Source organism: Ammospiza nelsoni, chromosome 5 (assembly GCF_027579445.1).
Source record: "Ammospiza nelsoni isolate bAmmNel1 chromosome 5, bAmmNel1.pri, whole genome shotgun sequence".
In the NCBI taxonomy this organism is placed as follows: domain Eukaryota; kingdom Metazoa; phylum Chordata; class Aves; order Passeriformes; family Passerellidae; genus Ammospiza; species Ammospiza nelsoni.
The window spans coordinates 6,542,577-6,564,414 of NC_080637.1; the positions used below are offsets into that span (position 1 = coordinate 6,542,577).

General features: G+C 43.1%; 1 protein-coding gene across 3 annotated transcripts in view; it reads left to right on the top strand.

The window, feature by feature from the left end:
• The first annotated feature begins 203 nt into the window (after nucleotides 1-203).
• CAMK1D (calcium/calmodulin dependent protein kinase ID) overlaps nucleotides 204-21,838 on the top strand; it is a 223,111-nt gene continuing 201,476 nt past the window's right edge. For all 3 annotated transcript variants that reach the window (XM_059471485.1, XM_059471486.1, XM_059471487.1), the window contains exon 1: nucleotides 204-549. In XM_059471485.1, the coding sequence (XP_059327468.1) occupies nucleotides 458-549 (92 nt within the window). In that variant the 5' untranslated portion in view covers nucleotides 204-457. The remainder of the gene's footprint in view (nucleotides 550-21,838) is intronic.

The following is a 21,838-nucleotide window of genomic DNA, read 5'->3' on the forward strand; positions in this document are numbered from 1 at the left end:
AAAGAAAGAAAGAAAAGAAAAACAAACAAACAAACAAAAATAAGAGGGAGTTTTCGGCGGGGCGGGTCAGTCAGGGAGCAAAGTGACCCCGGACGCGGGTGCGCGCAGGGGGACGGAGGGACGGGGCAGCCCCGGCAGCGGCTCCGCGGGGGGAGCGCGGAGGAGGGGAGGGAAGGGAGGGAAAGGGGGGGAAGAGAAACTTGGGAGGAAATAGCCCAGGAAAAGTGACACTCGCGGAGCCCGCCGGAGCGCGGAGGAAATAAAAGCGGCGGCGGGCAGGAAGTGTGAGGAGGAGGAGGAGGAGGAAGGGGAGAAGAAGGAGGCGGAGGAGGAGGAAAAAGAAGAAGAAGAAGAAGAAACAGCAGCGGCCGCTGCCGCCGCGGCAGAAAAGAAAGCAAAAGCCGCCCGAGGGCTCGGAGCCGGCGGCGCGGCATCCGCGGGGCTGCGCGGCGCGGCCATGGCCCGCGAGAACGGGGACGGCGGCGGCTCCTGGAAGAAGCAGGCGGAGGACATCAAGAAGATCTTCGAGTTCAAGGAGACGCTGGGGACGTAGGTGGCGGGCTCGGGCTGCGGGGCCGGGGGCGGGCGCTGTCCCTTCCCGCGGGGATGCGCGGTCCCTGCGCGGATGGGTGCGGGTCTCTGCGCGGGGTTTGCGCACCCGCGACCCGCGCGTCCGTCCCAGCGACCTGGGAACACGCAGGAAAACAGAATTAATTGTGGGGCAGGAGCTGGGCTAGCATCACCCCTCGCCCTCCCCGCCGTGTCCCCCAAAAAGCGATAAAACACCCCAAGTGTTTGAAAATATTCATAGAAAGAGGAGACAGGGGGAGGTTTTTGCTTGATAGTGCAACTGTAAATAAATGCGGTCTGACTCGCACGCTTCCCCTAAAGCCGATGGCTGCAGCTATTCGTGGACAGACGAGCAGAAATAATCGGAGTGGATTGGATGTGTTTTAGCTACGATGCTTAACTGTTGTTGGGCTTTATTTGTTTTATTTATAGTGGCGGGGCATAAAGATTAGTAAAACATTAGAGTTGGTTTGTTTTTTGGGTTTTTTTTTTGAAGGCTGAGAAAAAACACGCACAGATGGTGCAAGGAAGCGGGGTACAGGCTGGAGCCTTTTTGGCTGAGCAAAGAGTTTTATTTTTGTTTAAAGTCATTTTCTCACTCAGGGTATTACAGAGGTAGGGAGCCGGGAGTGCTGGAGGAGCCGGCACACGGGCTGTGTGTGTGTATATATTGAAATTAGAGTTGGGTTGTATTGCCAGGGCTCCTCGTAGCTGCTCTAATTGAAACTTCCAGCGTGTCTCGAAACCAAGCGCTGATAATCCCGAGCAGTGCTTTTCCTACGCTCCGTGCTGCTTCCAAAACACAGCTGAACAAGTTTTGACTGTAATATTTGAGTTTTAATTTTTTTTTTTTTTAGTTTTAATTATTGATATTTGAGTTTGTTTCTGCTGCTAAGGGAAGGCTCCCTATAAGCAGAGAATTTCTGGTTCGTGGGCTCGCTGGTTTCCTATAAACAGGCTGGAGGTTTAACATGGATAGCAGAGCCCTCCGGAAAACACCCACTTAGGAAATCCCATAAATGTCTGTCCAGGTCTCTGAAGAAGCAAAAAAGCAGCGTAAGAGCCAAGTGTTGTGATGTATCCTTGTCACCCTCGCTGAGTTTTTGCTGTGAGAATTCCGTGCTGGGAGAGACGAGCCCTGCTTTGCCACCTCAGGTGTGCAGAGCCCTTCCTGAGCCAAGGGGTGCTGGGGAGGAAAGTTTGAGTGCTCTGAGGTTTGTTGGAGCAGCAGGACAATTCACTGGGATTCCCACTGTACGTCCCTCTGAGATCTCTGTGGTTGTGGTGTTGAAGCCACCTGCAAGGGTTAATTTGTGCTGCTGAAGGGGTTCAGGAGGAATTAATGCTGTGGCCTTGATCCAGATCCCTCTGTAGTTAATGGGAGCTGGTGTAGGTCCCAAGGAAGGTAAAGCTGGTCAGAGTTAATAGTTATGCATGTTAGCATGGCTGTTGCAAATTAAATTCATTAAATATAGCAAATTAGTGCCTCAAACTATTAACTGAGCCTCACAGTTTGGTGAGTAAGTCCTTTCTGATGGGAGTGGAAGCTGTGAAGTTTTCAAACTTGACTGAACAGTCAATCTAGAAAGTTTTAGAAAATTAAAATAATTGGATTACAAACCTGGGCCAACATAGAGAAAATAGAGCTGTTTACTTTTCCAGCCATAGCTGTATTTAATGATGAATATCTGTGTGTTTGGCAGCCTGCACGTGGGTTACCTTCTGGTTGTGCATTCCTTGGGTTCCAAGGGCAGGCTGATAATTAGAAGATTTGAATCTGAGTTTTGGTTCTGTCCTTGGCCACCCACTAGTGCAGCACCTGCAGTTCCTACCAGGTCTGGTGTGACTTACCAGGATGTGAAGCTTCCCAAAAATTTAGGCCATTGCTGTGCAAATCATTAAAGTGCCTGTTCCATTTCCACTGAAGGCAGTGGAAGCAGGTTCACTGATTTGAGCAGCAGATAGACAGGGTCCAGGAGCCTAAATGATGGGAAACATTCTCAATTATTGATAATAAAGTATTTAAATAGGAATTAAACTATATAATTATAAATAGCTTTAAAGTATTTGCACCAAAACATTTTCCTATGGCATTATTTAGGAGCAGGGTTAAAATCTGCTTTGGTCCCTCCTGCACTGTAAAGCTGAACTGTGTTGGACAGCCAACACTTGATCTCACTGGCTAATAGATTTTTCTCCAGCATAGAGTGAAAAACTTGGCATGTCAAATGAAATGTACTGGATTGTAGTAACTGTATTTTGCATTTCTCTGCCATTCCATTTCAGGATGCCAAAGTGCTAAAAGCACTTTAAACAGAAAAACAGCCCTTTTTCATGCAGCTGTCTTAACTGCCTGTGATAAAATTGGCTAGAGAAAGAAAAGTACTAATTCCCTAAATCAGGGAAGAAAGTGAAAAAGAAACTTTAAAAGCATATTTTGTTTCAAGTGCATTGATTTGTGAATGTGAAATCTGTGTGTACACCTTAATAATGGTTTGCTCTCAGAAAAGAGCCTTTCATCTGGATAAAAGCTCTTCAACAGATCTTTAACACGGGAGAATTGAAATTTGCTGGAATTATTAAAAAGATCCTAAGTCAGTTAATCATTACATCATTTGGGCTTCAAGGAAACTATAATGAGTAGCCGGCTCTCCCTTCCAGAGCTGGAATAAATTATTTACACATCCCTGTAAATCATGTCCAGCCACACTGATGCTGAAATTGAGCTGGATGTCATGCCCAGATGTAGAAAGCAGCTCTTTTCCACCCCAAGAATTGTTTCCTTTGGTGGCTGGGTCTATGTTGTTTCCTCTCTGCTGTTGGACAATAATATTTTTCTAAAGAAGTTCCAGCAATGAGTGGTTGGCTCAGATGTACCCAAACCTGTATCTACCCTGTTCTGTATTTATGTAGATTTTAAAGCATGTGCAATCTTCTTTTCGGGCTGCCATCTCTCAGGTGCAACAAAAGAAGAGTGTCAACAAAAGATTTTGGTAATATTAGTCAATACTAGTGTATTTTATAATACATGATTATTGGTATAGTTTATATGTCATTATATTACAATATGTATGATGGTCCTGATCCATTCCCAGTCTATGAGGGACAGTGCACCACACTCCATGTGCACAGGTTCATTGAGTGCCCCTTTTGGAACTGGACCTCTTTGCTGCTAAGCCATTGACATGAAATTACAAATCATGAAAAAGCAGTGAGGAAAAAATTAGGAAAATAAGTGAAAGATAAAATAAAATCATAGCAATGAGCAAGATCCTCAACTAATGTAATTTAGAATCCCTTCTAAGTCAATACAGATGTACTTGAGGAAAGAAGAGGATCTGACTCTTGTCTCTTTAAATTTACACAAATTCACCTATTGTAGCTTTACTCAGTTCCTCCTGGAAGACAAATTGAGAGGAGAATTGAGGGCCTGCCTGGAGAGGGGGATTTCTGCCCCAGCCCTTGAGAGACGTGAGGTTTCACAATAGCAGGAGTCTGATGAGTGATCACAGAAATATCACTTTTCCCCCTCCACATTTAAAAGATATTATGTCTAAGGCATTTTAAACCTTAGATTTTGACATCTGAGAAATAATAAGAAATACCATGCCACTCAGCAGTCAAAGAGGAAGGTTCCATCACTTGATCTGCCTAATTAGATCAACCCATATTTCTAAGATACCTGTAATTAGACCTAATTGACATCAGAATTCTAATATTTAGAAAGGCTCAGATTTAGTAATTATAAAAATACCAGTGCTGTCCTTAAAACTAGTGTGGTGGATTCTTAAAGCTCAGTAAGGATAACAGAGGGAGCTGCATGGATATGGCCATAACAGAGTAAGAGCTGGGTGGGAAGACAAATACGCTTCAAATAAGTTTCCAGCACTTTGCTAAAATACAGTATAGAGAAAACATATGGGTGGTTCTGTTTTTCTCTCTTCTCTGGGTCTCTGTGGTAATTTTTGGTTCTTCTGTGTCACTTCCATGCTCTTACGCCATCTGAAGGGCTCCTGGCACCCTCCGTGGCTCTTCCACGCACCAGTACGTGCTGGTTCATGCTGTGGGATGAAGTCACTCCTCATCCTCCTCTCAGATCTCTTTTCTTCTCTCTCACACCCACGTGCACACAAGCACAGGAACCCGTCAGGAACCCGTACGTGCTGTCTGCTGTGTGTCTGTACGTGCTGTCTGCTGTGTGTCTGTCTGTCCTCTCACACTCCCCTCCCCTCCCTGCAGCCTCGCCCTGCCTCTCCTGAGCTGCTTCTGCTCCTGCCTGGTTTGGGTGCTCAGACTCTCATGGGGGCTGTGCCTTGGGCTCCCAGCCGTGAGAAGGGGCTGGTGGCAAGGACAGGTCCTGGCAGGGACCCCTCTCTGGAGAGGAGGGCCTGGGAGATACCGGAGGCCTCAAGATCTGCTGCCTCTTGCCAAAGGTCCTGCCTTTCCATCAGCTGGACTCACACAACAGATCATTTCACTTGAGGCACCGTGCAAGTTACTCAGTTCTTCCCTTGTGATTTTGGAAGCTCTCAAGACATGAAGAAAGAGGTTGATATTTGTGTTTGCCTTGGCTCGATGGCCCCTGTGATGATTGAGGGTTTGTCTGATTTTCGAACTTCTGCTGACATTACCAGCAATTGCTGCCTCTCTTTTATGACACCTCAGTGGCTCTGTCAGATTGTTTCATATTTTCCTCAGTTCAGTATTTTCCCTTGTTTGTTTAAATTAAAGAAATATTTCACCTAAAAAAAAATCTTCAGGGGAGCAAATGCAGTAGGCTGAAGTTGAGGTGCAGGTTTTCAGGAGCAAAGCTCATGAACCACTGGAGCAAACCATGAAGGCAAGTGGATCTCATCTCCTCTGGGCTGGTTTCCTGGGAGCTCTGAAAGCTCTCAGGCTACAAGCAGCAGGAAAGTGCCTCTTGTCCATGTTTACAGAGGAAGAGAGTTCTTGGTCATTTCTGACCCTACAATCCATAACTCTGGGAATCTCGCTGTCAAACCCATGTGGGGTCAGGGATAATTCTTTCTAAGAGGTGCTTATAAGCACCTCTCTCAAATCTGTGGGAGGAGTGAAAGCTGAGGTCTAAATATTAATGTTTAACTTAGTGGTGTGAAACAACTCAGATGTTTTAGTTTGTGTATTTAGTGAAAGCAGAAAAATACTGTTAGGACTCCTTTAAGGTGATGCATTTTGTTTTAAACCAAGTAATCCTGTTTGCTATCTCCTGGCATAGGTTTCTATCCAGTTTGTTCTTGAAGGCTTAAAAATAATGAGTTGGTATCTTTTGATGTAAATTGTTGGTCTTCCTTGAACAGTTACAGAAAATAACACCTCTGAGGGTTCAGCTGGAATTGAAATGGGAAAGAAAGGAAAGTAAGATGGCCTATGGATTTAAAGGCTGATGGTGAGGATTGGGAAAAAAACTTGGCAGCCATTGGTGGGAAGGAATTTTTGACAGCTCTCCAGCTCTGGTTCACAGGTGCATTTTGAAAAGTGCTTGTTTGGGGCAACAGTGTAGCCTAAAGGCCAATTTTCTTTCATCATGTGAAATTAAGGTTTCAAAATGCTCAATAATCAAAAGCTTTCAGGTGAACGCATAACTCTGCAGACACACACAGTTGCTGTATTGTCATCTCACATATGTGCTCATGCCTCCTTTGTCAGCCTGTTTGTCTGCTAGTTTTGATGCCTTGCCTCATTTTTTCCCCTGCCTTGTCTATTTTTCTGTGGATATTCTCTTTCAAGTGTGCCTTAGCCCTGTCTGAGCTCACCTGCATGCCTGTGCAGCCAAGGAGGGTGCTTGACCAGCCAGGGGACCAGAAGATATCAGGGTTGGGTTGGAATAGACAGTTTGGGTTTTCTCCTGCTATTTTTTGCTTAGGAAAATGTGATCCTTGCCTTGGCCAACACTTCATCTCAGTCCTCAGGACTTCAATGTAACAAATATCTATTCCATGACTTCTCTTTGTGTAGGGCAAAACATGCACAAAAACACTGGTGTGTTTTTGGTAGCTGGCACCCCAGAAGCTCCCAACAAGCAAAACCCAGAGGGTGGAGAGGTGGTGGACAGAGCTGAACCCAACTCTTTGGAGCCCTACAGGAGTCCTTTAACCAAAAGTCTCTTGTTCCCATCACAGCCACAACACAGTGGGTGTGAGAGCCTTCTTCTCCTGCCATCTGGAGCAGCCTGTCTGCTTCCTTCACCCTCCATCTGCTTTCACACAGGAGCTGAAAGAAAGATCGCTCCATGTATGTCTTCCTTCCTTTTTGCCTCTTTTTCTCTCCACCTTGGTTACTGACCTCAATTATTTTTGTTGTCCTTCACACCCAGTTCTCCTGACTACGTGCAGAATATTGGTTGGGGTTGCTTAATCCTTTCAAGCATCCAAGGATACAATTAATATTGAATAAAGTGGTATTGTTTTGGTCTGCTTGACAATAACAGGCATTTATAATAGGATTTTGAATTTATTGCCAGTAATGGTATTCACTTAACCAGTGACTCACAGTTTATATTCATGATTACTTAATAGGACCTAATTTTCTAGTCATTTTAGATAGCAGGAAAACAAGTTGGAACTAAGTGGGTGCTGTTAGTAAACAGGTAATGAGTGAAAGGAGGGATAAAAAATTCCTTGGGGCAGCGATCTGTCATTTTCATTGGAATTCAAACCACCTTGCATTTCAGTGCTTCTCTGTAAATAATAATTAACAACAATAACAATAATTTGCAAACATATGTGTGTGATTGGGCTGTTGTTGAGTGACAAATAACTGGCTTAGCAATCAGAATATGTCTCATTTCTAGCAATCATAGTGTTCCTTAAAACCTTTCCATCAAATCTTAACACCAATATGTTTTTTTATTATCTGACTTGGCGGTTCCTATAATTTTCCTACGAATGTTGTGCCAATCACTTTTGAAAAAGAAAGCTATAAATAACAGATTGTTAATAAACTTTTGAAGGCCCTTTCACTGATGTTTCCATGTTGAAAGCTGCATATTGAGTTTTATGCCAGAATTACTCACCAAACAGATTGTATAAGGTTAAATCAAAATAATGCTCTCAAGCAGAATTTTTTGGCTGAGTTAAAAAGCCTTTTTTCTTCTTCTTTTTTTTTTAACACTGGGTGTGCTAAGAAAAAGCTACTGGGAAGCTCTGTTTGCATCTGATCTGTGTGTAGAACGGCTGAGCACAGTGCTGGGGATCCTCTGTAATAATAGCTCACTGATTATGCCTGATCTTTTCCTGAGCAATATCATGGGTCACAGTTAAAATATCAACAGTTTTAGACAACTGGACTGCATAAGATAAGCTCTTAAAATAAATTTTTCAAGAGTGAAATGAGAAGAATCAAATAAAGAGAAAACATGCTGGCTTAGTTATATTGAGGATTTATTTATTTTTATTTTAATTTTTGTTTTGGTTTTCTAATATCTCAAATTGGAGAGAAACCAAACAGTTTCTGTCTTCTTAGAGTCTCCAGGAGGAATAAAAAGGAGGTGCTTGTAATGATGCAAATGACCAGCAGCAGCAACAGGATAAAGAATTGTGGCATCTTCCAGCTGGGTCCTTTCCTTTGCACTTATTTCTGCAGGATTCTTCTCATTTTCTTGCTCTTAATGCTCCCGCTAATTTAACTTGAGGATTTGAAGATATGTTCTTTCAAGCCTGAACACCCAAAAGTTGGGAATTACATCTGAATCTTAACTCCAGCCTTATGCAGGGGACTCTCCTGCTTCCTTTTAGTAGTGGGCACTGTGTCAGCACCAAGGTCCTCAAAATCTGTGTATTTGTGTGTGATTCACCCAGGGTCGTCACACATAAATCATCTTTACTAGCTTGGGTTTGGAGATGCAGAGCACTGTCTCTGGGCTGTTGGTAACAGCGTGGGTGCTTTATTGCTGTGTTGTTTCAGCTGCTCAGAGGAATCCAGCGCTGCCCAGAGCTGTGAAGAGCTGGAGCAGTCCAGGCAGCTCTTGGGGTGATGTAGGATTGCTCCCAGCAGGATCCCAGCCTCCCAGCCCAGCTTAAATAATTCAAAGGACCCAGCTACAACCAGGCATGTTTTCCATACAAACTCACCAGCTGTGACCCTCCTGCCCCACTGTGATGGGCAAGGGCAGAAATGATGGAATCTATTGGATGAAAAACTGTGGAAAAAAAACCCCCAAAATTACACAGAAAACCCAAACAACACAAAAGAGAGCTGAAGGGAGAGGAGAGCACTTAGAGGCTTTGCAGCCACATGGAAAACTCCTCTGGGGAAGGCACAGCCTGCTAATCAAATTCAGCCATAGCCGAGAGAGGTTGCTGGAGCATCCCTGGGTGATCCTTCACTGTTACTCTGAATTGGCTTGGAGATTTCCTCCCTCTGCTCACTCTTGTCCTCTCCTGCCTCTCAGGGTAAGCAGCTCAGCCATGAAGCCTGTGGTGTTTTGGGGATTTCAGGCACAGCACAGTGCTTGGTGTGTGCTGCCAGTGGCACAGGACGCTGTGAGCTCGTTAAACTCCATTTGTGCTCTCCACGCTGTTTTCTTGGAGAGCGCCTGTACAAATCCAAAGGCTTTGTCTTTCACTTTGGGACATTTTGTAGCTGCAGCCTGAGCTATCTTAAGGACCATCTAAAGCTCTGGGATCAGCATCAGCCTTACACCTCTGCTTTAATGGGATTTCTTGCCGTAGGGGTGTAATTAATTTGTTCTTTTTTTTTTTTTTTTTTTTTTTTTTTTTGAGGGGAAAATCTGACACTGTTAAGCTTTTCCATGGGCTGACGATGAGCATCACAAAAACACCACCTCCTTCTCTGGGTGTAAGCTATAGTGTTTTGAGACACCTTCTCTAGCATAATTACATAGCAACCTGAATACTGCAAAGCAAACAAGCTCTCCCTCCCAAAATAAAATGCTCTCAAATGTAAAAAAAGCACCACGAAGCAACACAAACCCTCTTATCTCTTCTAGGGAGAGAACCGGGGGGCAAACAACACACAGCTTGTTAGCCAAGCTGCTTGAAGCACTATGAGAAGAATGCTTAGATAAAAACATTAATGGAGCAGAAAAACAGTGTGGCTCCTTTTGGCCCAGTGACCCGGGCACTGGAGCAGAGGAGGAATAATTCAGAAGGAAGGGAGATGTCCCCTGTCACAGGTTTGACTGATGCCTTTTAGGAAGGAGGAGGCTGTATATTTAGGTGTCAGGGGAGATGTACCAAGAAATGAGATGAAAAAACGGTTCTCAAAATCACATAGACACAGGGTATAGAGGTACTGCAGGGAGACCTCTGGTCTTGGGCATGCTAAGGTGTGTCTGGAGTAATTTTACTGGCTAATTTTCCTGTCCACAGCCATGTGATTTATGTCATAGACATAAATTTTATGCCATTGAGAGACCCTGAAAGAAAAAAAATCTTGGAGAGCTTTGTAGGCAAGTCCACTGAACGAGTGTCTCTGATGAATCTTGTATTTTTAATGGAAAGCAATGAAAGTGATTAAAGGATTCCTGAGTAAGAGCTGAGATGATTTGTGCCTGGAAAGCAAATTTGCTCCCTTTTGCCACTGCTGGAAGGGAACACAACAGGCACTGAAGCTGAGAACAGATTGGTTCTGCAGGTGAGGGGAAAGATGAAAGGAGAGCAAAGGGGCAAAGCAGAGCAGTGGGATTCAGCTGCAGCTTAATTGGCTCTAGAGAGTTTAAATCCCCCTCCTTGTTCATGAGCTGGAAAAATTCATAAACTTGGGTCTTTTGGACAGGACAGCTTGTACTGCACCAGTGCACTTCCATCATATTCAATGACCACTAAAATGAGTGGCAGCTTCAGTGCCAGTGTTTGCCCTGGAGGTTGTGGGGTGTTGTGACATCTTTGTCTTGCTCTGCCATGTGGTTGTGAGGAAGATGGAGGAGCCCTCTATATACATATAAGTAGATACAGATATATATATATAATGTGTATAAATTTATGTATACCCACATATTAAAAATACTATTTATATAGTATTTTTTACTATATATTTATCTATACTACACTATGCTATATATATTCTATAGTATATATATATTATAGTGTATATATAGTATATACTATATATAGTATTTTTACTATGTATTTATTTATACTATACTATATATATACTATAGTATATATATTATAGTGTATATATATAGTATATACTATATATATAGTGTATATAGTATTATATACTCTATATAATACTATATATTATTTTTTATTATAGAGATATATGGCCATAAATAGCATTTTTTTTTGCCACACAGCACGTTGTTTGGCTTCATTAATGAATGCATAGACAATGAATTGTGCCATTTGGCAAAAGCTGTTTAAGAGCATTGTGAATATTGTTAATTTATTCTGTAGTTTGAATTTCTCTTCATATTTGGGTTACATTTAGGGGAAGGCAGAAACTGTGCAGTGCCCCTGTGCTCAATTAGCTAATGGGGATGAACCCAGACTAATGAGAAGTTAAAAGCACAATGGTCCTTCTCTCTCCTCCTGTCCTCCATCTCCACATTACCTCTGCTGCAGCAAATCCCTGCTTTCCATCCCTTGTCTAAAACCTGCAGTTTTGGCTTTGGAGAGTGCCTGTAAAATGTGTACTCATATGTCTCCTTGTGTGTTGGCTTTGTGGTCACTGTAGATCTCCCTGAAGTCAGAGGGTGGCACACAAAAGCACAACTGGTTCTCTCTTATTTTCTCTTCAATAATTTGTAGCGTCTCAATGTTGCTGTAAAATTCTGCCTTTGATTTCCACAGCTTGGAGGTTTTCCTGTGTGAGTCAAGAGAATCCCTGATACTCAGCAGCAGGCTGGAATAGCAGCATTGTCTGCTCCTTACTCTGAGCTTTCAAACAGCATTATAAAGTTACAAGGCTGTGAAGGAACAGTTTGCAACCCCACAACAGAAGAGGAAGGGGCTGAACACATCCCACAGGACAGTTCCCATCTTCTGCCAGCTCAGCTGTTTGCAGGGATGTGCTGTGAGCTTATTTAATGAAATAATACTGGTTTAAAATAGTTGTCTAGAAAGGAGGTGGGGGAAGGGGAGAAGTACAGAATACAAGAAGTTTTATTTGTTTTCATTCCATGGATGCTATAAATCAGTGGAGAAGTCAGTTGGAGGTTTGTTTTTTTTTTTCCCCTTCTGTGTTGCATCGTTAAAAAATCATCAGCCGCTACACTGAAATGGTTTGCAAGAGAGACTTTGGCAGGAGCAATTTCTGCTTGAGAACAATAAAAAAATTAGTAGATGCCAGGTTGAGTTCATGTGTCAGGGGTTACTGAATTCAACTTAAGAGCTGTAAATGGAACCAATCATCATTTCTTAATGAGATATATGAGAACAAAGAATCACAATGCTTGAATAATCTGTCACGTCTCTATCAGTGCTGCTTAAGCAATTATTCAGTTTGTTTAGTAGTTTGACATGTAACATGACAAAAATCAATGTATGAATCAGATTAAATGTAAATATGCAGCACTTTTTTTTTTGTCTCCTCCAAGAATGCCATTCTAGAGCCTTGTGTTTTTTATCCTTACAATCCTCACCCAGTCACCTGTTCTCAGTGGTGCTGCTTGGATGAAGTGCTACATGGCCCATAGTGACATTATTCACCAGACCATTTGTCTTTAATCCATCTCTGGTCTAATGAGACTGTCACCTGGGCCCCAGTAAAAATGAATGATGCATTTCTCTGATGTACAGTGTAAGTATGCTTTTCACTGCTGAGGCTGTATTTTCCCAGGATCCTTAAAGAAACCCATCCCATTCAGTGTATATGTTTCTGAATATTTTGTACATTTGGCAGCTAACTTAGGAGAAACTTGGTATGAGTTCCCTAGGAGCTAAATAACAACCATTGTACCTGGAGTTGATGCCATCACCTCTTTTAAGAGTTTTCTTCGTGTTGCAGCAGAGTGTGACTGGGATGGTCCCATCCCTGTTTGTAGTGGTGGGAATCTGCAGCAAACGCTGATAACAGCTGCTACAGTGGTCACAGTGCCATGTTCAGCAGCTGGTCTTACCCTTTTCTTGTTCAGCTGCTCTTACCCCTACTAGTCTTACCCTTTTCTTCCCTAAATGTGTCCTCAATACTTTGAACGAAGCTGTGGTGCAGAAGAAACAATTTTTTCCCCTCTATGAAATGTTTCCACCTCTTGTCCTCTTCATGGGGAGCTCAGAGATTTTTGTTCCCTGCACAAATAACTGCTGAATTCCTTCAGTCCATTTGTGTTTTATATAATCTACAAGATGCCATTGACATATGTGTATCTCATCCTGCCTCTTGTACTGTCACCACGTTCTCAACAGAGATGTCATAACAACTTTGAGGGAATTGTGAGTGCTTTTCTTTTTATTTCAGCCAAGGTGACAGCGTTCCAAGAAGCCTTTTAAATACACCAGAGGATTGTATTATGGAAGAGAATGGTATTTCTTAACTTATTATTACCATGTGACTCCTGTTTCTATAAATTTTGAGCAAATCATGTCCTTACAAAATCTGTGAAACTGAAAACTCGTATGCTTATATTTTAGCTACATTAATGAATGACATATGGACTTCCAGTAGTATCTGGTTATTCAGTTTCTGCTCAACATCTTGTATTTTGTGGTGACTGTTGAAGAATCTGAGTATGCCTGGTATTTCCTTATCTATCATTGGTGTTGCTTGTAGTGTTTAGATTGTGGTTTGTTGGCTAAGTGTCAAATACTCATGGCTTCATTAAGAAACAGATGTACAGGTCTACACTTTGTTTTTTTAGCTGCACTTTTGACATATTGTAAATGTCCTTAATTGATTTTGTTCAGGATAATACCATCTGCTGGCATCTGTTTCTGCTGTGGCTCTGTTGGATACTTGTGTGCATCATGGTCTATAGGGACAAATTACAGAGTGTCAGCAAGGTATTATGTCCACTTTTTTTTTTTTTCTGAAATAAATGAAAGCCGAGTTTGAACACTGGACAGCCTATTACCTACATAATTTCATGTCTAGATTAATACAGTTTATTACAGAAATCATATTTCAGGCAAAAATTGGGCCCACTGTCCATGTTGAGCTCTCCTAATGTATTGTTGGTGTGTCTGCAAATATATCAAAAGTTGCAGACTGGGAGAAAAAGAGTCTTTGGCTTTATATTTGTCTCTCCATTGATAATGGAGAGATGTTGAATACACTTCTAGATATTCCTGAAGCCTTTACACAAAACTGTCTAACAAATAGTCAAAACAGGTGATGTTAACATGTTACTTGCTGTGTTTGTAAAGCTGATGGTCTTCTTGTAAGCCTTTAACATAGCTAGATATGTTCTGATGTGAGGATTTTGGTGGCAGAAGCAATATTGGATATGCACTAGATGAGAATTCTGCTGAAGGTGTAAATAGGAAAATATGTGCTGTCTCCTGAAAGTCCAGAACAAAATTCTTATTTTTGAGTATCCCTCTGTCCTGTTGGATTTAGCTCTCCATATTCCACCCTGTCCTTCCTGGGCAAAATCAGTATTTATGGTGGATTTTATTGCAGTTGCTGTGTCTATGTCTGAACTGTGAAATGCAGCAGAAATTCCATTTCCTGGCATTCCCTGTCTCTGCTCACGACAAGTGCAGGCAAGCATCAAAAATTATATAGGTCAGGATTTATCTGTGGTGCCCTGACTCTGTTCCCAATAAAAGTAGTGAGAGTTGCCCTTTGATGTCAATGAGACAGCATTCATCCAGTTTTGAGATGCTTATAACCTCTTTACCTCTCCAGACCTCACACATGCAGTGGTGGCAGGGAGAAGCAGGGTCATGCAGAGAAATGAGAGTTCTCCAAACAGCATTGAGGGCAGGGAGAGGGGTGTGCTCAGTGTTTCAGTAGAAGTGGGTCACCAGCCTGAAATACTTGTGTCCCAGCAGGGCTGGATTGTCCTTGAGCTGGAGTAGGCTTTGCTTCATTGGGTGAAAACTAAATTACAGAGAGCCTTCCTGGCTGTGCATGTGTGTTGGAGCTCACATGAAAGTAATGGCAAAAGTACAGGTTCTCCTTTGACTTTGCCAGTCACTTTCTTTGACCCTGCTGCTGCTGGTCTCCCACTGCTGATATCTGCAGGACTGCTGCTCCCATGCTGTACCCACTGAGGAGTCAGACCTTGTACAGTCATGAGCTTTGGGGATGATGTGGGCTAATGGTGGAGACATGTATGGGGTTGAAGAGCACTAGATAACAATTTAGGAGGCTTGGGTTTTGTTTCTGGCTGTGGCACTGGCCTTTTTTTGTGACCTTGGAGAAGTTGCAGCACCTCACTCACTGTCCTGGTTTCCCCATCTGTCAAACAGTTCCTGACCTACTTTGTAACTCACTTTGAGATCTAACTCATTAAAGCTTGCTATGTGAGATGTTCAGAATGTACTGTGCAAGGTGTTGTTTTTGTCATGGTAATGTGGTAAGAATCTCCCCTCTTGTGTCCAACTATGTTGGGAACTCAGCTGCAATGCCTGTGTTTGGCAGATGATGATTTGTGATCTGATCCCTTTTCTAGAAATGCCACTTCAAAAACAGGTGGACGGCTCCACCTCAAAAACACTAGAAATGGGACAAGAAAGTAAACACAATTGAAGTGCATTTTGTTTTCTGAAACTGTTCCTGTCTTTCAGTGTGCAGGGAAGCCCAGCAAGGCAGAAGAGAATGGAAGAGAATGGTATTTCTCTTCCAGAGAAATAAAAGGGCAGAAAGGGCAGAAAGACCTTCCAGAAATGTCTCTGAGCACTCAGCACCAGCCAGTGATGGGTTTTGTAGTGTAGGTTCATCATTGGACAGACATTAGGGAGACACCTGTAGGAAACTGTGAAGCTGTGGGGCAGTTTCCCCCTCCTGTGCAGTCTGTGTTATAAATGGGAGGCAGAGAATTGCAGCTCTTTTAGCATCACACTGCCAACAATGGGATTTGCAGGATGAGGATTTGTGCTGCCCTGAAGAGACCTCCAATGATAAGACAACATGGTCTTGCCTTGAAGACACATCTGCAGCATCAGCCATGTGTTATCTGCTAATTATATTTTTTAATGTCTCACAGTGTTTGTGCTGCTTGGAAATCAGTTCAGGAACTAAAGCCAGCACAGTGAGTGGCTACTGAAGTGATAAAGCTTTTTGAAACACCTTCAAAAAACCAATGAAAGCAATTGTAGGAATGTCTTCATTGCCATGTCTTGGGGAAAAAATTGTACCTGTGAGATGCAAGGGGAATAGAATTGTATTTCCAGTCACTGTAGCAGTACTGTTTTAAAAAGCCTTTTTGTAGGCACAGTGCATTCAGGTTTTTTTCTCCGATTCTGGAAAAAAGTAAAGTTCATGCATAAATTGGCAAGCAGGCTTTCATTTAAGCTGTGTGATTTAGATCTGCTGGTGAAGGCTGCTGCTGTAGAGCATTTGGCATTCATCAGAAAAATCTCCAAGTCTAAACAGTTTTATTATGCAAAGTTATATAGTTGGAAGGTAAAACACTCTGTCTTTTTCCACTTTGATGAACCAGGCTAGATGATGGATGTCCCATCAAATGTCCCATAAATTTGCAGGGAAGGTGAATAGCTGTAGGTCTCACTGTTTACCCTGTGGCTGCTCTAAGCCCTAAGGAAAAAGGATGCTTAGCTGGGCTGTGGGTAAGAGAGCAGCTGTACCTAAGAGACCATGTGGGTTCTCAAAAAATGTGTTAGAAAGCCATTGGCATCTTCATGAACTAGGATCCCAATATCTGGATATTTCCATTCAGATTTTATTAGCACTGCTTTATACTTCTTGCAAGACACTTGTACTAACAAAGCTTGCCATGATTGCCCTTCACATGTGTAGAGATTTTCCCAAAGTGAATTTTCCTTAGTGACTTAGGGAAATTCACAGTTCACTATAACATTTATTAAAACTTCACCCTGTTTAGTGTGTGATTACTTTGCTCATTCATAGTGCCATGCGTTCACTCTAAAGTCTTATTAGAGGTGTGAAGTCAAAGGGATTTCAGCAGGAACAAAAATATTAAGCCCTTAATGTCTTTTTTACTACGTATGGACAGCTGAAAGGTGACCAAGAGAGGTTCTCCTGAGTGACTGTCCTCTGCATTTCTGTGCATTTCTACATAATGTATGTAGAAATACAAAATCCTTTTCATACGTGCAAAGGACCAGGGTTGCTAATCCCACCCAGAGCTCATTGCAGCAGCCAAAAAAAGCAATTTGTTTTGAGAGGGAGACCTCTCTGAGCACTGCAGCTGGGTGGGGTGGGACCTGTGACCTCAGCCCTGCTGGGACACCAGTGCCATGGGAGTCCCCACCTGGGTGGGACAGCCCAAGCTGGGCAGAAATAGCTGTTTTGTGTCCTGCACCCACCCAGCACCACCACAACCAGCACCAGCCAGGGCTCTGCTAAGCCGCTTTGTAAAAACACCCTCACAGGAGAATCTTGGCAGGGTGAGAGGGAAAAAGCTATTTAGCTCAGCACACTGTTGGTGCACCATAAATATTTTTCTCCATTCCATGAAAACTGCAATAGGGGAACACCAGCCTTCATGAAATGCCCTTTAAAGTGCAGTAAGAAAACTCTATATTAATAGGTTCCTATTTATTCAAGCAAACCTTTAAAATAAGCTCTGAGTGCTCAGAAAAGTAACTTTCTCCATCACAGGCAAAGGAATTGACTTGTTTTTTATTTTGGATAGCTTTATTTTTTCTGGGAAGAGGACTGCAGCAGGAGGAATAACCCAAGACAATAATCTGGGTCTTGAACAAAACCAATTTCTTGCATGTATTTGGGGTTTGTTCTCCTCTGAGGCTGTACTTTATGTGGACAGTATAAAACTTGGCCATCTTTCAAAGTCTTGAGGGAACAAAAGAAAGGACTCATTATCCCTTCACCTTGTGCATTGCAGGATCTGCAGAGGTTGTGAGAAGTATTGCTGTTTCCCAGGAATTGCTGGTTCCTTTGGAGGCTGGGTGGGATTCACTGCCCCACAGGGGTTGGGTGCATTTGCCTAAATTTAGGAATTCACAGTCATTTGTTGTGACACTCTTACTTATGCAGAATGGGCTCCCAGGGATGGGTTGGGTAGAGCAGCTTCTTCTTTCTTGGTTGGGTCCAGTCCCTTTACTGCATGTAAGATCTTCTGTTAAATAATATAGTCAAAAGGCAAAATTATTTTGCTTGGGTTTAATTTTATTCTCTCCACTTGTGGCTTCATTTGTTAGATTTTAAATCATCTTGGGAAGCTTAAGACGACCTTTATCAGCCCTCTGAGGTGGAGGTGGCACTGGTTTCTCTCCCATTTTGGCACAAATAAGACATTCTTTTAATATTGGTAGTTTAAAAAGGAGCTTTTGCAAAAAGGTATTAAAGCATCCCCTCTTGTACTATGGGTTCCGTTGTGAGATTTAATATTGGGTTTGTAACCTGGAACATGTGTGATCCACTGGTTCTACAAAAGCAGCATCTAGAGTAATTTAACATGGGCTACCTTTGCTTGAAAAGAGCTGTCATCATTACTCTTTGCACTTGTGAGATTTTTCCTTTTTTTGTATGGATACTAAGCTTTTAAAGCACTTGCCCACTCTTTATCTCAGCTGGTATTTACACTGAAAGGTGGTTTAAATCTTGCAGTTCCACGTCAGTGCAGCCACTCTGCTTGGAATTACTTCTGGGTCATTACAAGAAACCCAGGAATTTTTAATGTTTCTGTGTAAGTGGGTGATAGAGCAGCCTGTTTTCTGCCTTCAGATGGTAAAGTCAGCAAGATCACAGACTCAGCTGGCCCTGCACGACTTTGGATGGGTGGTTCTTTAGAGAAATGTGGGTTGCTGGTGGCACTGTAGGTGGGTGGGAAATGGAAACTCCAGCTCCATAGCTGGGCATGCCTCAGCCCTGTTTTTTCTGAACCTTCCTCCAGCTGGCAAAATCTTCCTGCCTGTGCAGTGAGAGCAGCGATGGTCAAGCACAGGAGCAATGGCTTTGGCCACCTGGTGTGCCCTGTTGGCTTTGAAGTTGTGTTACACTGAAATTTTGTTGTCCTTTTCTGCCTAAAGCCTCACTGCACCAGTGTTGTGCTGTGTGGGGTTGGGGGCCAGAGGGTGAGAACACACAAGAATTGGAAAAGAAAACCTCAAATCCCCCACCTCTAGCCAAATAAAATTGGAGGGGGGTAGGAGAGCAGGGCAAGTATGAGTCATAGCTGGATGGGCTGAGTTTTAAATGCTTTGTAGGTGGTTTTAAAGGAAAATCAATGCATAAAATGGTTTTTTGACCTGAAAAAAGGTGACAACAAAGTAATAATAATAATTAAAAAAAACTTAAAAGGGGGGCAGAAAGACGGAAAAGGGAAAAGACGAAGAAGAGAAAAAAGAAAATAATTTTAAAAATTGATAGAAAGAATCTTGACCGTTCTTGGATTACAGAGGGATGAGAAGCACTGATCAGCATCCTCATTTCCAGGGCTGTGCAAGGTCTGATGTGTCAGTAGATGGTTTCCAGTTCAGGGCTGGCTGGTGTCCAGCTGGCGTGGAGATCTGTCTTTCTGTGAAACACCGCGGAGATGCACCGTGCCCCAGCTGAGTGAAAACTCCTCACTTTACTGCTCAGCCTGCTCTTGGAACAAGAAAAAGTAATAATTCTGAAAGAGCAGAGGAGAAGTTCTGCCATTACACAGCATTTGAGCCCTGTAGCAGAGGTTGTGGATCCAAGGCTCCTTCTCTCCATGTCCCAAAGTTGCCACACACAGGGCAGAGGTTTAATTCCTGCAAAGTGGGGCTGGGGAGTAGGGACAGCTCAGATGTGTCTGTCTTTAAGCAGAAGCAGCTGAAACAGAAAATGTAGTCATTTCCCAGATTCAGCAGTAACTGGTGAGCACTTTCCATACCTTCTGCTCCCCCATCTGAGCAGGAGAATTTGTTTTGACTCTGGGGAGCTTGCACCACACAAGTGTCAGAGTGGGTATCCTGGGGAATTTGCAATGGCAAAGTTCAAAGAAGACACAGTTGGTGGAGAGAATCTGCTCAAGCTTCTGTAACATTTAATGAGACAGACTTGAAGACACAAACTGTTCTTGCAGAGGTGATGGGATTGGAGGCTGCAGATCCAGCCTGCTCCCGAATCTCCTGAAGTTGCCATGAGCGATATGGGAGGAGAACGGGATCAAGGGGTACCTCCCGTGTGTCAGTCCTTATAAAAACACTAACTGAGGGATTTTCAGCATCCCTCAGTGCTTGCCTCGTGCCATACTTTGTATTTCTTCCCCTCACAGCCGTAGTGAGCTGCTGTGGGGATTGAATTATCTGAATTATCTTCTTGGAGTGAGGGCTTTGTGCACTGGCCACGGTGCTGGGAACAGCTGTAGTGCCTGACCCCGGGACAACTTTGCTCTGGTGCCTTTGCTGAGAAGTCAGATCTGGTTCATCTGGATCTGGCTCTAGGCTCAGTTTAATTAATCTTTTCTTTAAAGCAGATTAAATTGATTGCTTTGGAGAATAAAAAAAAAGGTAAATTGTCTTTGCATTTTTCTTTTTTGGTTGTTTCAGTAGAAGGCTGGAAAGAAGAAAATTAGGTGGATTGACATGGTTTTCACTATAAAACCTTTATTCAAAAAAATCCAGTCTATTTGGCATGAATTAAGAAGCTGTGACATAGACTGTCCCCATATTTTTAATGATCCTAGAATGACATGTTCTGCAAAAGGGGAAACAATGATGAAAATAAAAATTAATTTTACAACCTAGTAAGTGAAGAGAAAAGACTACAGCTCAGAGCTCCTCTGTTGTCTCCTGAGCACACCAAATATAACAAGTTAAAGCATTGCTATTTCAGTGTGGAACATGTGTGCACAAGCTGTCTCCTGTGTCAAGAATATCCACTGCACCTGGGATATGATGGATTTACTACACTTGTCTGAAGCTGGGGTTTCATGTGCTGGATGAAATTGTACAATGTTGTGTTTTGTTTTTTTTTTAATGGATGAATGTAGAGCCACAGCATGGAGTTCACTCTGACCAGGACTTCTGGGGTTTTGTATGTCCCAAAATTCTTGCACAAATTGCCAGCTCTCTCTGCTTGCACTGAGACAGAATTTCCAGACAGAAAGGAAGATCTCTGTGGGGAACCTCGGGAGGGAAATAACCTAAAACTGAAGCAGTGATCAGTGAATTTGGCCAGGGTTTCTCTTGACCACGTAACTGCAGGAGTCAGAGTCTGGCCTTTGCCCATGTCTTCAGCTCATGCACTGCCCTGGGTGTTCAAAGATTTGTTTTTTCATGTCATACCCTCTCCCTTATGGTTTATAGGTGGGTTTGAGGCTGAGAGACACGTTCATCCAAGTGCTGAGAGGTGTCCTCCTCTGTCCTCTCGTGCCATGGGGTGACTGCAGAATTTTCCTGCAGCAAAGAGATACAGATGTGTTCCAGGGATGCTCTCCTGTCCTGAGGAGTTGGGAAAGAGCAGCTTTTCCTGCATGGCTGCTCCATCTCCCATTGCATGTGTGAGCACAGTCTGGTGGGTCTCTGTCCTCTGCCCTTTGTGCCACCCTCAGCTAACACAGAGTCACAGAATGGTTTGGGTTGGAAAGGACCTTAAAAACCATCCAGCCTACCACACTGCGATGGGCAGGGACACTTCCCACTAAATAAGGTTGCTCCAAGCCCAATCCAACTTACAAAGAAGGATGAAGGACTTCTGATGATTCCTTCACTCAGCACACCCAGGCTTTGCACAACCATCTCCCAAACTTGCACAGAATGAGGGTTAATCCTTCCCTTCTCTGTGTAATGGCAAATCCCTTCCCTGCCAGGGATCTGCAGCATTTGGGACCTCCCAGGGCTATCCCAAAACCTCCCTGAGGAAGAGAATGTGCCTGAGGGCGAACCTGAGGCTTGTGAGAGCTAAAGATAAAAGCTCAAAAGTTCACAGTGGAAAAAGGACTTCTCTCATGACTAAGGGCTGCCCATAGTTTCCTACCAGGATAACTGGAGGGTGGGCTAATTCAGGGCAGGGGTGGAGGAGGAGGCAAGAGGGAATGTAGGAGCCAGAGCTGGGACCATGACATCATTGTATTTTCTTTCCTGGTGTTGCTTAGAGCATGTGGCTGTGTTTATCTGAAAACCTCATCCTTGCCTATGTAATTTGAGCTCAGTTTTAGGGATTTAGTGTGTTTTGGAAACCACATATTAAGAATACAATTTGTCTTTGTAATCTTTTCCTATTTTTGTGGTGTGCAGACGAAAATGCCAGCACAGGAGTTTTATGT